Source organism: Neomonachus schauinslandi, chromosome 15 (assembly GCF_002201575.2).
Source record: "Neomonachus schauinslandi chromosome 15, ASM220157v2, whole genome shotgun sequence".
In the NCBI taxonomy this organism is placed as follows: domain Eukaryota; kingdom Metazoa; phylum Chordata; class Mammalia; order Carnivora; family Phocidae; genus Neomonachus; species Neomonachus schauinslandi.
Genome location: NC_058417.1, coordinates 11,199,592 through 11,214,006, shown reverse-complemented (window position 1 = coordinate 11,214,006; position 14,415 = coordinate 11,199,592). Strand labels below are relative to the sequence as shown.

The 14,415-nt window shown below is 63.2% G+C and overlaps 2 protein-coding genes across 6 annotated transcripts in view; one reads left to right on the top strand and one right to left on the bottom strand.

The window, feature by feature from the left end:
• Window positions 1-1,289, top strand: part of LLGL1 (LLGL scribble cell polarity complex component 1) — a 16,468-nt gene extending 15,179 nt beyond the window's left edge. The window contains exons 22-23 of the mRNA XM_044921881.1: window positions 17-96; window positions 667-1,289. Of these exons, the coding sequence (XP_044777816.1) occupies window positions 17-95 (79 nt within the window). The 3' untranslated portion in view covers window position 96; window positions 667-1,289. The remainder of the gene's footprint in view (window positions 1-16; window positions 97-666) is intronic.
• FLII (FLII actin remodeling protein) lies at window positions 1,249-14,415 on the bottom strand. Of its 5 annotated transcripts, XM_044921878.1 has the most exons (30): window positions 14,283-14,365; window positions 12,516-12,626; window positions 12,129-12,200; window positions 10,882-10,962; window positions 10,469-10,554; window positions 10,175-10,336; window positions 9,845-9,948; window positions 9,297-9,472; window positions 9,042-9,199; window positions 8,292-8,376; window positions 7,759-7,903; window positions 7,423-7,559; window positions 7,012-7,224; window positions 6,357-6,536; window positions 5,555-5,637; window positions 5,365-5,439; window positions 5,040-5,123; window positions 4,766-4,937; window positions 4,147-4,251; window positions 3,867-4,058; window positions 3,531-3,719; window positions 3,245-3,384; window positions 2,912-3,158; window positions 2,586-2,740; window positions 2,438-2,498; window positions 2,225-2,353; window positions 2,034-2,140; window positions 1,840-1,945; window positions 1,679-1,744; window positions 1,249-1,588 (listed from the first exon to the last, which is right to left on the bottom strand). In XM_044921878.1, the coding sequence occupies exons 1-30, from the start codon at window positions 14,343-14,345 to the stop codon at window positions 1,454-1,456; spliced, it is 3,819 nt and encodes a 1,272-aa protein (XP_044777813.1). In that variant the 5' UTR covers window positions 14,346-14,365; the 3' UTR covers window positions 1,249-1,453. The 5 variants fall into 5 exon arrangements, with proteins under 5 accessions (XP_044777813.1, XP_044777812.1, XP_044777814.1 ...); XM_044921877.1 differs by having other exon boundaries at window positions 2,034-2,353; XM_044921879.1 differs by lacking the exon at window positions 10,175-10,336.

Here is a 14,415-nt window from a genome sequence, read left to right as displayed (position 1 = left end):
GCCCCCCTCCCCCCAGCTCTTCAGAGGAATCTGAGAAGAATCTGAGGAACCTGGCGGAAGACGAGGCTCGAGCCTGCGCCATCCTGATCAAATGAGGTGCTACAGGCTTAGGGCCCTGGCTTCACCTGCTTCTTACGGTTCGACAGCCCTGATTTGCATACCGGAGTCTTAGAAAAACATGGCCGGCCTGTCAGCCCCTGGATGTCACAGGGGGTGCTGGGAACGGGGCCAGAGCAAACCAGTTCAGAGTGGTGGCAGCGGGGCGCTCGGGGGCTGGGTCGGCCAGCCCACTTGGCAGCTGATTCCCCCAGGCTCACGTGGTCGGGTTAGGCCTGGCGAGCCCGGGGAGCGGGTCCTGGGTCTGGGGTCCACATCTGGGACGCATAGGTGTGCCCCACCTATTGGCTGCCTGGTGCCCCCACCCACACAGCCTGGCCTTGTGCCCCAGCTCCCTCTTCCTCTGCTGTTGGGGTTACCACTGCCAACCCTCACCTCAGTGGGCCAAATGTGGGCAGCACTCGGGCTCAGCAAGCCCACCTCCGGCCGTCACTGCAGGACTCTTGCCCCTAAATGGCTGGAGGCAGCGTGGGGGCCCCCTGCACCGAGGCCATCTGCCCCTCTGGGCCTCCCTGGCTTTCTCTGACCCTTCTTCTCTTCTTTTACCAGGAAGGCCAAAACCGTTTGGCTACCGACTGCCCTGCTCAGAGCTGGGATCCAGGACCCCCTGGCCCCTTCGCATAGACCTACACCTGCTAACCTGTGGCCTCCAGCCGGGGCTGGGACGGCGCTGTGGGCCTGGGGCAGATCCGCAGCGGCCCCTCGTCTGGGCCGCTGGTGACCTGGGGGCCAGGTGCCATGGGGAGAAGACAGCTGGGGCTGGCAAGCCCACTCCACCTCCCACTCAACACGCCGTCCTTCCCCATTCCCTTTGCAAAGAATATTTTTCTAACGCCTGTGCCGGGCTGGACAGGCATTTCTAAAACTATTTTGGTACTTGCTCCTGGGCCAGCACCCACCCCTGCCCCCAAGTCTGTGCACGAGTGCACATGTGTGTGCATATGTGACTGGGAGCTTTGCTGCCCCCACGACTGGGGTCCAGTCAGGTGCGTGTGCGCGTGTGTGTGTGTGTGCGCGTGTTGGGAGGAGGGCTGGTCAGGATGGGTTTTCTTGTAGATCGTACCTTGGGGGTTTTTTCCTGTCATTTTGTTAAGATTAGCGCTGTTTTAATATTAAAAATACTGATTTTTAATATTGAAAATAAAAGCATTTAATATCTCTTAAAAGGCAACCACGCTGCTTTGTCTCCGGTGGGGAGGGGGCGTCACGCGGGAGCGCCCACTGGAGAGACCAGAGCCCGGTGCTGCTGGGGACTGCGGCGCTGGGGGGGGGGGGGGGGGGGCGGGAGCGGGGGCTGCCAGGGGGGCAGGGGGGGCTGTAGGCAGGGGGCGCCGCCCTAGGCCAGGGCCTTGCGGAAGGTGCTCCACGCGTGGAAGCAGCGGGTAAAGGCGTGCTGCTCGTTGCCCTTGCGGACCAGGCGCAGGCGGCGCGGCTGCTCGTGCTCTTTGGATCGCATGTGCTGGATGTAGACCTGGCCGACGGGTCAGGGTGTGAGCTGTGGGTGGTCCTCGTGCCCCCACCCCCTCCGGCCGGCCTTGGTCCTCCCCACCACCTGGCGCACCTGGCAGGCCTTCAGACTCAGTTTGATCTCCACCTGGCTTGTCTGGGTCCCCACCCACATGTAGACCTGTGGACACAGCAGGGCAGGGGGTCTCAGCTTCCCATCTAGCAGTGGGTGGGCTCCCCGAGTGGGCAGGGTCCGCGGGAGGGGAGGGGCCGCACCTCATGGCCATTGTCCAGCAGCATGATGTCATCGTCGGCCAGGTCATCCTGGCAGAAATCCGAGCACTTCTCCGTCACTGCGAAGTAGCCCTTCTCGTTGGAGCACCTGGGGGTCAGGGAGGGACTGTGAGGTGAGGGTGGCAGGCGCAGGCCCCGGGAGGAAGCTGGGGAGGGGTCTGGGCCCCCAGCCTCACCGGAAGAGCCTGGTGTGCTTCATATATTCGGCGTCATCATCATAAGGCTTCTGGGCCCCGATGCCCACCCAAAAGAAGTTCTCGGGCTCCTCGCCTTCGTTGATGACCTGTGGGAAGGAGTCTGTCTGGCCCAGGGCCCCGCTCTGCTCCCACACCACTGCCCCCCCCCGCCCACCACCTGCCCTTGTCACCTGCTTGCTGTAGGATGTGTCAAACATGGTGTTCAGGATATCTTCCGCAAGCTTGGCCTCGTCTGGGTCCGACGCCCGGCCCACCCACGCATACACGATGCCCTGGTTGTCCTCGCTCTCAAAGGGAACCTGAGGAGCGTGCAGGGGGTTCAAGTCCCGGCCAGCCCACAGCCCATCACCCTGCCCCACAGTCCCTGCCACACCCGACCCCACCTTGAGGATGAAGCAGAACTCGGAGTTGAGGAGGCTGGAGTCAGTGTTGATCTGGATGCACCTGGGGGTGGGAGATGTCAGCAAGGGGTCCCTGCTGGCCACTGACCCCTGCCTGCCCACCGCACGCTCCCTCCCCCCAGCCAGGCACCGGGTGCACAGGGCGCTGCCATTGGTGCGGATCTGGTAGAGGCTGGGCTGCTGGGCACCCTGAGCCGCCTTCCTCTTGCCCCGATGGATGATGAACTTTCTCTTGAAATGGGACAGGAACTTGGGGTTCTCCTGCTGCTGTGTCATGCGTACCACCTGGGGGTATGGAAGCGTTAGGGGCAGCTCCCTGGACAACACCCCCCCCCCACCCCCGCCCAGCGCCAGGCCTCCCCGGGTCTGCCCCTCTCCAGACTATGAGGGCGTGGCCTGGGTGGGGCGTGGCCTGGGGCGGGGCGTGGCCTGGAAGGGGGGGCGCGGCAGACACACCTCTAGCTTGCCTGGGAAGAGGCTCTCGAACTTCTTCTGCAGGCTGAAGGTGAAGGTGAGCCAGCCCATGTTGGAGGCTTCCCGGCCCTGCCAGAAGTACACGATGCACTGGAAGTCCTCCTCGGGCTGCTTCTCCTCTGCCTCGGCCGCTGCCTCCTCGCCTTCTTTGCCCTCCGCTCCCGCTTTTTCCTCTTCCTTCTCTTCCTTCTTCTCCTCCTCCTCTTCGTACTCCACGGGGACCCAGTACCTGGGGGGTCAGAGGGCGATGAGCGGGGGGCTCGAGCCCCCAAGCCTCAGGGGAGGGGCCGGGTGACGGAGGCGCCGCGGGGGCACCTGCAGAGGAAAACGTAGCAGTCCTGCGTGTAGAAGTGGCCGAACTCCTCCTCGGGCAGCCTCGCGAACTTCTTGCCCTCGAGCACAAAGCCCTCCATGCCGTCCAGGTCCTCGTTCCACTCCTCCATCAGCTGCTCGGCCTGCACGCGACAGCCGCCAGTCACAGGGCAGGGCCCCGGCTGGAGCCCCCCCCCCCCCCCCGCTGCCCGCAGCCCCCTCCCACTGCGGCGGGGACCCCACCCCCACCCCCGCGCCGAGCCCGCCCCGTCCCGGGCCCCGCCCCCACCTCCGCCAACGCCATGGGCGGCTGCCGCGGCAGGAACAGCGCCGTGAGGTCAGCCTTCATTTGATCTTTCTTCTCCGCATCGCGCTTCACCTTCCCGGTGAGTCCCGGGCCCTGCAGCACGGCCTCCGCGTTGCGCGTGTAGTCCACTGTCAACACGTCGTCCCAGTTCTTGAACTTGGCCTTGAACACCTGCCGAGAGGGAGAAAAGACAGCTGGAGTGGGGGGTCTGGTCGCGCGAGGCTTGGGGGCGGGGCCCAGAATGAGGGCGGGGCCTCGTTGCGGAGGGGGCGGGGCCGATGGGAGGAGCCGGGGCATAGCCTGCGCCGCACTCCGCACCTGCGCCTCGGTGCCCTCCAGGCTGCGGCTGACCGCGGCGTGGCGCGGCCTGTGCAACATCCCGCACAGCTCCTGGCCCAGCTTGAGGGCGGCGGCGCGCACCAGGCGCGGGGATTTGCGGCCCAGCCAGATGAACACGTCGGACCAACAGTCCAGGATGTACACGCAGCGCGTGTCCAGCAGGCTCTGCAGCTGTAGGGCAAAAGCTGGAGGTCAACGCTGATGCTGGGCCGCCAGCGAGGCATCCCGGGCCCCGCGCCCTCCTCCCTCCGTGTCTCACCAGCCGCATCCTGGGCAGCAGTTCCACCTTGGGCCGGGTCTTATGTTCCACAGAGAGCTTGTAGTTGATCTGCGGCAGCTCCAGATAGCCCAGGCCCAGGCCCACCTGGCAGCAGCAAGGGGTGGGCGTGGCAGGGGCGGGGTCTGGGGCACAGGAGCCTCCCCCCCCCCCCCCCCGCAGCCCCCTGCTTTGGAGTCTGGCCCCTGCCCGCTCCTCTCTGGACCTCAGCTTCCTCCCTCCACCGATGTCTGAAGGACATTCTATCAGTGGAAGGGCTTTCAAATGATGCCTTCCCTGCCTGCCCTCTCCAGGTCCTTACTGTCACTAATTCTCTGTCCTCTTCTTGCCCGTCACCGAGAGAATTCAGGCCAGGCTCTCAGGCCTGGCAGCCGGGCCCGCCACAGCCTCCCTCCGCAGCCCCACCTTCCTGGAAAGGCACACTCCAGGGCTACTGCTCTCGGCCTCACTCAGCCGGCCTCTAGACCTTTGCTCCGGCTCTTCCTGTCCAGAAGGTGGCGCCCTCTCCCCACCAAAGTCCAGATGAAGAGCCGGGCCACCACAGTGGTGCGGGGCTGACGAAGTCGAGCCAGCACTGCCCCCCCCCCGCACCAGGGCTCACCTTATACAGCTTGGGCTGAGGTGGCCAGAAGTCATCGGGCACGTGCTTCTTGATCTCAGAGGGCTCCCCGCCCAGTGCCTCCCAGAACTCTGGGGGCTCCTGACCTTGCACCAGCAGTGTGATCTCTGCCTTCCCTTTCCGCTCGTTCTTGTTAATTTTCTCCCCAAAGAGCCTTGGGGGGTGGGGGGAAGTGTGCAAAGCCCTTAGTGAGTTCCATGCCCCTTCTTAGGTGACAATCTGTCTTTGCAGAAAATACCCCACCATGTCCTCATACCTGGCCTTGGTAGTGCTACTCAGTGTGGCCTGGGCCCCCCGCCACACGTAAATGTCCAGCCCTCGATCCAGCAGGAAAACAAACCTGGACGGGAGGGGCAGGAGAGGCAGTGATGGACAGGGGCAGCAACTGCCCTCATGCCCTTGACCCTGCCCCAAATCCCTTGTGGTGGGGTTTAGCCCCCTTACTGGTCCGGCCAAGCTCAATGAGACAGGGGTTAAAAGGGTTGCTGGAAGGTCTTTTTTTTCTAGAACCCAAAACTGCACCCCACTAGTGGGGAGGAGGATGGGCTCAAGCACTCCCCCCTGGAGGCATGGGGGCCTACCTTGGGTCCAGAGAGGCCCCCTTGAGAGGCACAGGCTCCAACTTGATGTTCTTTTTCCCATACACGCGGTACATCCTGGGGGCCGGAGCAAGAGTGACTGGGGCGGGGTGGGGCGGGGCCCAAACACCCTCTCCTCCAGTCCTGCCCAGCCGAGTCCAGGCCAGCGCCAGCCACCCCCAGAGCCCCTCACCTGGTGACATAGTGTGTGTCCTCCACAGTGTAGAAGCCACTGGCCGTTCCACCCTCGATGTAGGAGATGTCATTGTCAAACACCTGTGTGTGTGAGGGTGCGGGCCTTCATCCCTGAGCCACCCCCTTCCCCCACCAGACACCACCTGTCAGGAGGACAGACTTGTGTGCAGGTGCATCAAGTGCTACACGTTCGTCACGAAGGTATGAAAAAATAAAAGAGTAAGACCTGTGTCTATAAACAAACACACACGAGAGCATCAGGATATACGGAAATACGTGTTCACTCCTGTTAAGGTTTAGATACACACAGCATGAGCTCTGCGCAGTGGCAGGATCTGGCCAATGAGGCTTATCCAAGGCACGATTATTGCTAACAGATACAGCACCTTTAGATAGGCGTGTATCAGGGCACAGGACCAAGCAGGTTGATGCAAGAGGGCAAGGGGTGAATCAGGGTAAAATCTGGTGTGGATGGGTGTCTACGCATAACCAGTTGGCCACGGGGACAGCACAGCTTTGCTCACCGGGCCCTCGGACTCAGGGGCCCGCCTCCTTGGTTCCCAGCCCGCAGCCCCACCCCCTCCCCTAAGGGCTGTTGGTCCCAGCTCCCCACCTTGGGCCTTACCTAGCTCTCCTGCCCCTGCTGTCTGCCTGAGGTCTCAACCATCCCCCCATCCCCCCACCTCTGGTCTCAGCAGCGGGAGCCAAAGGTCTTCGCCCCGCCCCAGCCCCGCCCCAGCCGCTGGCCACGCCCGCCGCCCGGCCCCGCCCCACCCCAGGCCCTCCCCTCCGGCCGGCACCTGCAGGAACTCCTCGCTCTCCTCGCCCATCTCCTCCCGCACAGTGCGGCACTCGGCACCCAAGTAGTTGCGCAGGTTCACGGCATGGATGGCAGAGCAAGCCTTCTTGTCCAGTGTGGCCTCCCCGCCGATCCAGTAGTAGATCTCCCAGTTCAGAGAGCCACTGTCATCCAGGAAGGTCTGGGGGCGGGGCACAGGCCGTGTCAGGCCTTGCCAGGGCGTCCTGGCTTCCCGGCTCACCTCGCAGAGGCCCCTCGAGGTGCCACAGACTCCCCTGCCCCAGGGCGGGTTGCACTGATGCACCTCTGCCTGGGCCACTGCCATCCGGCCCCCTTTGCAAAGTCTTCCCCCTCCCACCTTCCCTCAATGAACAAAACTGGAGTTGCAGGGGCGCCTGGGTGGCTCAGACGGGTTAAGCGTCTGCCTTCGGCTCAGGTCATGATCCCAGGTCCTGGGATGGAGCCCCACGTCCTCAGCGGGGAGTCCGCTCCTCCCTCTCCCTCTGCCTCTCCCCCTGCTTGTGCGCTCTCTCCCTCTCTCAAATGAATATTAAAAAAAAAAAAAAAACCCAAAAAACTGGAGTTGCGGACTCTGAGCCATCTAAGATAAGGTTCCTGGGGGTCACGCAGCCCCCAGCAACACGCCCAACCCTCACCTTGAGCACAATGTAGCAGTCAGCCTCATAGAACTTGCCGTGGAAGGCTTCCTCCACCAGCACAGGCAAGAAGTTCTCGATCTGCCAGATGGTCAGACCAGGCAACTGGCCCACGTCCTCCATGAAGAACTCAGAGTAGTCAAGGCGTGGCTTCTCCAGGCCCTGGTCCCAGCGCCGTGCCTTGCCCCCAGGGGCTCGGGCGTCAGTACTCTCCTGGGGTCACAGTCAAAGGCATGGCTTGCCTCTATACAGCCACTCAGTCTGGTCTCTTTATTTGCTACCCACCTCAGGGCCTTTGCACGGGCTGTCCTCACTACCCAGGACCCACTCTCCCTCTTGGCCGGGGTCACACAGTCTGTCTTAAGCAGAGCCCAGGGTCACTTGCCCGTCCCAGCCCCTGGCCTGGCTTACCTCCTGCTTTTTGTTCTTCTCCTGGGCCACATCGGACATGCCTTTCAGCACCTGCTTAGCCTGGTCATCCTGGGCTGAGTCCTTGCGTCTCCGGAGCCGCATCTTGCGAGCCAGGGGGTCCTTGGGCCCGCTTCCTGCTTGGGGGGCGGGGGGTGGGTGGGGAGTAAACAGCTGGACCCTGGCTGGGCCCGCCCCCTTTGGGCATCCAGTCAACCAGGGGCCAACCCAATGCCCCAGGATCCACAAGATGTGTGTGTCCCACCCAGTGTACACATGGGTAAGTCGAGGCCCGGAGAAGCACCCCCTCGGCACCCCGGCCAGACCTGCTCTGCTTACCAGCGGCTGCAGCCACTGTGGCAGGCGAGGCTCCTGCCAGCCGCAGCTGGTTCTGCAGCGAGAAGTCAATGTTGTACCACTCGGCGGTGCGGTCCGCGGGCTTGGGGGGCATGACCAGGCTGGGGTTCTCCCGCACGTCCAGGACCTGCCTCGTGGGGTGAGCAGACGTGGCACTGAGCCTGAAATCTACCTCCCAGCCACCGTGCCCCGGCTTTCTGGCTCTTGGCAACCAGGGGCCTGGGCTGCATCCCAGCTCTGCAGCTGCCCGTCAGGGCTCCGCTTTTCCCATCTGTGGAGCGTGACCTTGCGGGCTGGTAGTGGGGCTTAGAGGATGCTGTCGAGCACGGTATGGACACGGGGGTGTGGCTCGCCCTCTCCCTTCCGTGGCACTGGCACCCCTCCAGGGGCCTCTGCCAGGTCCCCCCACTCCAGTGACCCCGCCCTATCCAGTTTTTCCTGAGGGGCTGTCGTCAGCTCCGGCCTCCCCATCGGGCCCCTCCTCCCCCTCCGCAGCGGCCCTGGCCTGCCCGGACCTCGATCTCCGTCAGGAAGTGGATGGCCTCCGGGAGGGTCACCAGGCGGTTCTTGTTCAGAACGAGCTTCTTCAGCTTTGTGCACCTGTGAGGGCAGAGCCGGAGCCTCAGGGAGGTGACAGATGAGGTGTGGGGGGAGGCGACAGACGAGGTGTGGGGGGAGGGAGGGAAACTTCCGGTTTTGGAGATGGGGAGCCGAGCAGCCCAGCCAGTTAAGACAGCAGCGGGTTTAAACAGGCCAAGAACGGCGGGAGAGGCTGAAGCAGCTGAACGGGAGTCTCCTCACAGCTAAGTGACTGGGAAGGACTTTCGGTGACCTCTACAGAACAGCATTTTTCAGAGTCACCTTCTGCAGAAATGAAGGCCCCCGCATATGAACCACAGGACACTGAAACACGTATTCTGTCCTCACATTCACTTGGAAGCCACGGAGGGGCCCTCTGTTCTCTCCGAGTCCTGGGGAGGCCATGCTAGGACTCTGTGACCTCCAGAGGGAGATGCAGATGGTGCCATGTCCAAACTCACGTGGCAGGGAAACCCGTCCAGCCTCATCCCTGTCAGTGTCCTCCCACACTGTGCCAGGGGGCACCTGCATCAGGAATCGCTGGCACAGGACTGGGTGCGCTTTCCGCACAAAACCGAAATAAGCCATCCACTTTGCACGATGCTCAGAGGGCACAGGGTGGGTTCTGGCTACGAGGCTGGGGTCTTCAGTGCCGTAAGGCCCCCCGCCCCCACTCGCCCCAGCACCTGCACAGGCTCTCAGGGATCAGCTCCAGGTTGTTGTTGGCGGCCATGAACTCCTCTAGGCTGGTCAGCTTGCCAATGCCCGAGGGCAGCCCGTCAAAATCCAGCTTGTTGGAGTTCAGGTACAGCTTCTTCAGCTTGGTGAGCTTGCAAATGGCAGACTACAGGAGGAGACATGGGCGTGGGTGGGCGGAAGTCAGGGGCAGGAACCAGGGCAGCTCAGCAGCCTTCCCTCTCCCACCCCAGGCCTGCACATACAGGGAGCGAGGTGAGCTGGTTGCGAGACAGGTTTAAGGTCTCCACGTGCACCCACTGGTCGATGCACAGGGAGAGCTCCGTGATCTGGTTGCTGCTGAGGTTGAGGCGGCGCAGGCTGGGGAGGGTGTACAGGCACTCGGGCACCCGCGTCAGGTCGTTGCAGGACAGGTCCACATCTGGGGTGCGGGGGTGGGGGGGGCACATCAGTGGGGGCCCCCACGGCCAGCTCCAGGGGTAGGAGCCCTAATGTGAGCCCCAACTCCACTCCCTCCAGGCTCTGTGGTCTTAAGCAAGTGACTGAATCTCTCTGAGCCCCGGTCTCTCCGTTTGGAAAAACCTCACACCAGTGGGTCTAGGCATCAAGCCAGTGCTCGTAACTTGAGGAGTTAGCACTAGTCATCACAGTAACAAAAAGAAGAATCATGACGTAATTGCATCCTTTTCCCTCCGGGAGGTGGCCAAGAGACTAGGGTCAATCCCGTCCTCCATAAGGAAGCCAGGGACCTGAAGGGACCAGAGCCCGCGGAGACCACCCAGGGACTGCCTACCTGCGAGGTTACTCAGGCCCTCCAGGCTAGTGGGGAGGTTGCTCTGGGTGCGCTGCGTGTTCCTCAGGTGCAGGGTCTGCAGGGCTGTCAGAGCCGGGAGCTGCCTGCAGAGAGAGTCGAGAGCATGGGGCTGAGACGGGCTGAGAAGCCCAGGTCAGGGGTGGCTGTGGCATGGGGGAGACAGAACGCCGGACTGAGGTAGGGCCTGATGCTTTGGAAGGATGGGGCCTGAGGGGCCCAGCCCCCACAGGAGGGGTGGGGTTGTGGTGGGCCGGGGGCCAGACGGCCCAGGGAGGGCTCTAGAGGGGTGTGATGTGCGGAGGCGCCCACCGGAGCTGTGCGTGCAGCAGCGGGTTCCCGTTGAGCACGAGCGTCTGCAGGTGCACCAGGCGGCGCATCTGTGGGGGTAAGCTCTCCAGGCGGTTCTCACTGAGGTCCAGGTACAGCAGGTCGGTGAGGTTGATGAAGAGCTGGTTGGGGATGGTGTCGATGCTGTGGGCGGGTGGGGGTGAGGCAGGCAGGGGGCCGTCAGTGCCAGACGCATGCCTCCCGGGCCCAGCGCACCCACCGTGTTGCAATCCCACCCCAGACCCTCCTCCCCGCCCCGCCCCGGCTGGCAGGTACCTGTTGTGGCTGAGGTTCAGCACCAGCATGTTCTTGGCGTTCTCCAGCTCCCGAGGGCACTCCGTCAACTGGTTGTAGCTCAAGTCCTGGGTGGAAGCAGGGCGGCCAAGGCAGGGGTCTCAGGGCCAGTGCCACGCTGCTGGGCCTCTGCCAGCCTTGGGGATCGGGGGGCGGGGGGCACTGAGGAAGGAGTGGATGAGGGGGTTTCAGAGCCAAAGGGAGACAGTTGGGACCCTGTGAGAAAGCGTGCCTAAGTTAGGGCTCTGACGCCATGAGTGAGCTCAGGTAAGGCACTCTGCGCCTCAGTTTCTCCGTCTGTTAAATGGTTTACCAGTGACTGCAGGGACCACTCTAATAGATGAGGACTGACTGGGGGGTCAGCACAGAGGCCAGGTAGGTGGGGAACCACTGACCAGAACTGAGAGGTCATCCAGCTTGAATATGTCATCGGGGACTCCGGAATTCTTCAGGCTGTTGGCTCGAGCCACAATGGCCTGGGGAGAAACCATGAGAGTCCATGATTCCCGGCTTCTACCCCCAGGAAGCAGCAGAGATCAGGGAAGGACAGCGCCTCGGGAAACCCCCAGGGGCCCAAGTGCTGTCCTAGCCTGGCCTTTGCTCACAGTCCCTCCACCTGGCGAGCTCTTCCTGGCCTCCTGATGAGCTCCTATTCACACCTCAAAGCCCAGCTCATATGTGCCCCAGAGCCCAGCATGTCCTCAGGGAACCCGAGAAAGAACTTCCCCAATCCAGAGAGCAAGATAAGGGGGTAGCTCTGAGGCAGAGTTTCTAGGACAGAGGGAGAGGGCTGGACCAGAACAAACTCAGAGTGCGGACCAAGAGCAAGTCTGTTTTCTATCCTCTCAGGGCTGAAACCTCAGAAGGTCTGAGGGGGGAGAGAGGACAGGCCACAGGATGGTGCCACGACTACGAGCACCAGCGGGGCTGCTGCCACCTTTCCTTCAGCCCTAGTGTCTGTGCAGGGCCACACTGTAGCTTCATAGCTGTCACCCGCTGAACCCTCCCCAGAACGTGGAAGGAACTTGTCCAAGGTCGTGCAGCCAGGAAGCGGCGGGGCCCAGATCTGAACTCAGGCCTCCCAGGTCCAGAGGCTGTGCTCTTAATATCTGGCCTTAGATGGGAACAACCCTCACCGAGGCCCGAAGGGTCTAGATAGGGGCCTGAAGTTCTGGGATGTCAGAGGCTCCGTGGAGAGCAGAGGGGCGACAGGACCACCGTGACCACCTTTCTTCAGGGCCAAATCCGTTTTCCCACTGCCTGGCCACGTGACTTCAGCCTCAGGCAAGTGACCTTGGGCAAGGGACCTGGCTCTCTGTGTCTTCATCTGTGAACTTGGTGAGGGTCAGGATTATATGGAAAAATCCATGAGGAAGAGTTGGAACAGTGCTTGGCTGGTATCAGCTGTTTTTACGGTGCTTGTTGTCTAAAAATGGGTGGGAGTTTGGGTTTTTTATCTTTTCTCCCCACGCGGTACTGACCGCAGGGCATTATGGTAATCCTTCCCCTTTAGGAACAGGCCTCTGAGTCTGACACGGGACAGGCAGCGGTGCTGGTCCCCCTGGGGGCTGGCCCTGCCCTCAGGCCACTGGCTGGGCTCCGGCCCCCACCCCCGAGCTCAACGGCCTGTAGCAGCACTCACCCGCAGGGACGGCAGGCTGGACAGCTCCCCGTGAAGCGTGGTCAGGTTGTTGTGGCTCACGGACAAGTGCTCCTGGGCCAGGACAGGACAGCAGAGGCTCAGCAGTGTGGGTAGGGCGCCTACAGAGTCCCCATCCGCCACCAAAACCTTGCACCATCCAGGGGGCCCTCAGCCACACAGGCTCAGGCCACCTCTTGCAGCCTCCCTCCCTCACACAGCCCATCTTTACTTGCACACCTCCTAGGACAGGGTGCTCACTCCCTCCCTGACGGCTCTGTTCATGGCTGTCAGCGTCTTTGTCTAGGTCGTCTCCATTCTGCGCCGGCTCTGCCCGCCTGGGCCAGCCCCATCCACAGGGACCCTCCGTGACTGCCCAAAGCCCCTTACCAGCTTCTGCAGGGCGGCCAACTCCTCCGGCAGGTAGCAGAGGCCCGTGCGGTTCAGCTTCAGCCACCGCAGACTGGTCATGGCCTTGACATTCTCAGGGAAGTAGCCGCCCTGGGCGGGGAGTGTCATGGTGAGACTGGTCTGGGCCAGGGGCAGCCCCCGCTCTACCACCCTCGGTGGCCCCCACGCCCATGGGAGCCTTTGGAGAGCAATGGAGGCACCTCTCAAAAGTTGTGCAACTCTGGACACATCACTTCGCCACTCTGTGCCTCAACTTTATCAACGGAACGGGGCGTTTAAAAGCCCCCCGTGACAAAAGGACAGACTAATAATCACGGTGGCTGTTGGCCTAAAATTTCTTGTTGGATTCTGAGCTCTGAGTGGGCCACGACGGAACTGGCTTGTCCCCAGTGCAATTAGCTTGGCTCAAATTCCTCTGCCCGCCATTCTAGGCCCTCACTAGGCTTCCAGAGATGGGGGTACCCCTGAGCCTCCACCAACGCCAGCCTATGCCCCCACCGGGCCATCAGCAAACAAGCCGTTCTTGGCAAGGTCCAACCCCCTGTGTAAGGCCCCAGGTCCCCATCCGCAGAGGCACAGCCTTGTTCATGCCTTTGGGAACACCTTCGGGCAGGCAGTCTGAGGCAGCATGTGCCTTCAGGGCCCCTGGCTGGTGTCCCCGGCCCCCTACAGCCACATTCCCGGCTGGTGACTCAGACTCTCCCAGTCTGGAGACATCAGTGAGACCCCAGGTGAGGATGGCGGGGATGGGGGCAGAGGAAAGTGGTGTGTGCACGTGTGGGTAAATGCAGCAAGGCCCCACTCGCCTCCTCAGCAGTGGCCCAACCCAACCCCAGGGAAAGCCTGGGCCCCCCACCCCCTGCAGACCCAAGCTGACACAACACTCACCCCAGCCTGAGTCCACTCACTTACCCACCCTGCCGCCCAGGGTGACCTCCCTGTACTGGGCCAGCTCTCATTTCCACTCCTGCCCAGCCTCCTCTGGTCACCAGCACTGCCCACCTCATTCCTGAGCCTCTAGAACCGCCTCCCCCAACCAGCTGGCTGGAAGGCTGGGCTCCAGCTCCCTGTGGCCCTAGTCTATCAGTCCCCACCGCCCCCACCCGGGGCCTCACACCTGCCTGAGAGTCTCCACATCAACTAATCCACGCCCCCAAGACGGCTACTTGATTGCCCCTTCGCCGGATGAGAAAACCCAGACTCTGAGAGGGGAAGTGACTTGCCCAAGACCACACAGGCTAGGGTGGCGGTGGCAGGGACAGGGACAGGGCAGTGATGAGTGTGCTCAGGACCCGCCCCCGACAGCCCGGTAGCAAAGCCGGCCATGAGTCAAGGCCTGGCTTGGGCGTGTGACCTCAGAGGGGCGGGGACCGAGGGCCGGGAAGGCGGGAGCAGAAGCTCGCAAGACCCCCAGGCCCCTCTCCGGCCCGGGCGGGGCCCAGACCCCCGGACTGGGACACGGGATGGGGGCCCCCAGCCCAGCCCACTTCCTGGCGTGACTCGGCGCTCCAGTGTCCGCCCGGCCCCGGCCAGTCCCGGGCTTCCCGTGCGGGCCCTGAGCGGAGGCACCGGGGGTCCGTTCCGGGAGGGGTCGGGAGCGCCGGGGGGAGCCCCACCCCGCGTCGTCCGCGCAGTCCCGGACGGCGCAGGGCCCGGAGGCGGGCGGGACAGGAAGCGGAGACGGGCGCGGGCCCCAGCGGAAGAGACGGCCTGGAGGGAGGTCGGCCCCACGCCCGGCCGGCTCACCTTGAAGTCGTTGCCGCTGAGGTCCACACCGCGCACGAACGGCAGCACCCCGGTGGCCTCCATGGCGCCGCTCTCGCTGCCGGGCCGGGCCGGGCGCAGGGGGCGGTGGGGCGAGCCGCGGGCTGGGCCAACG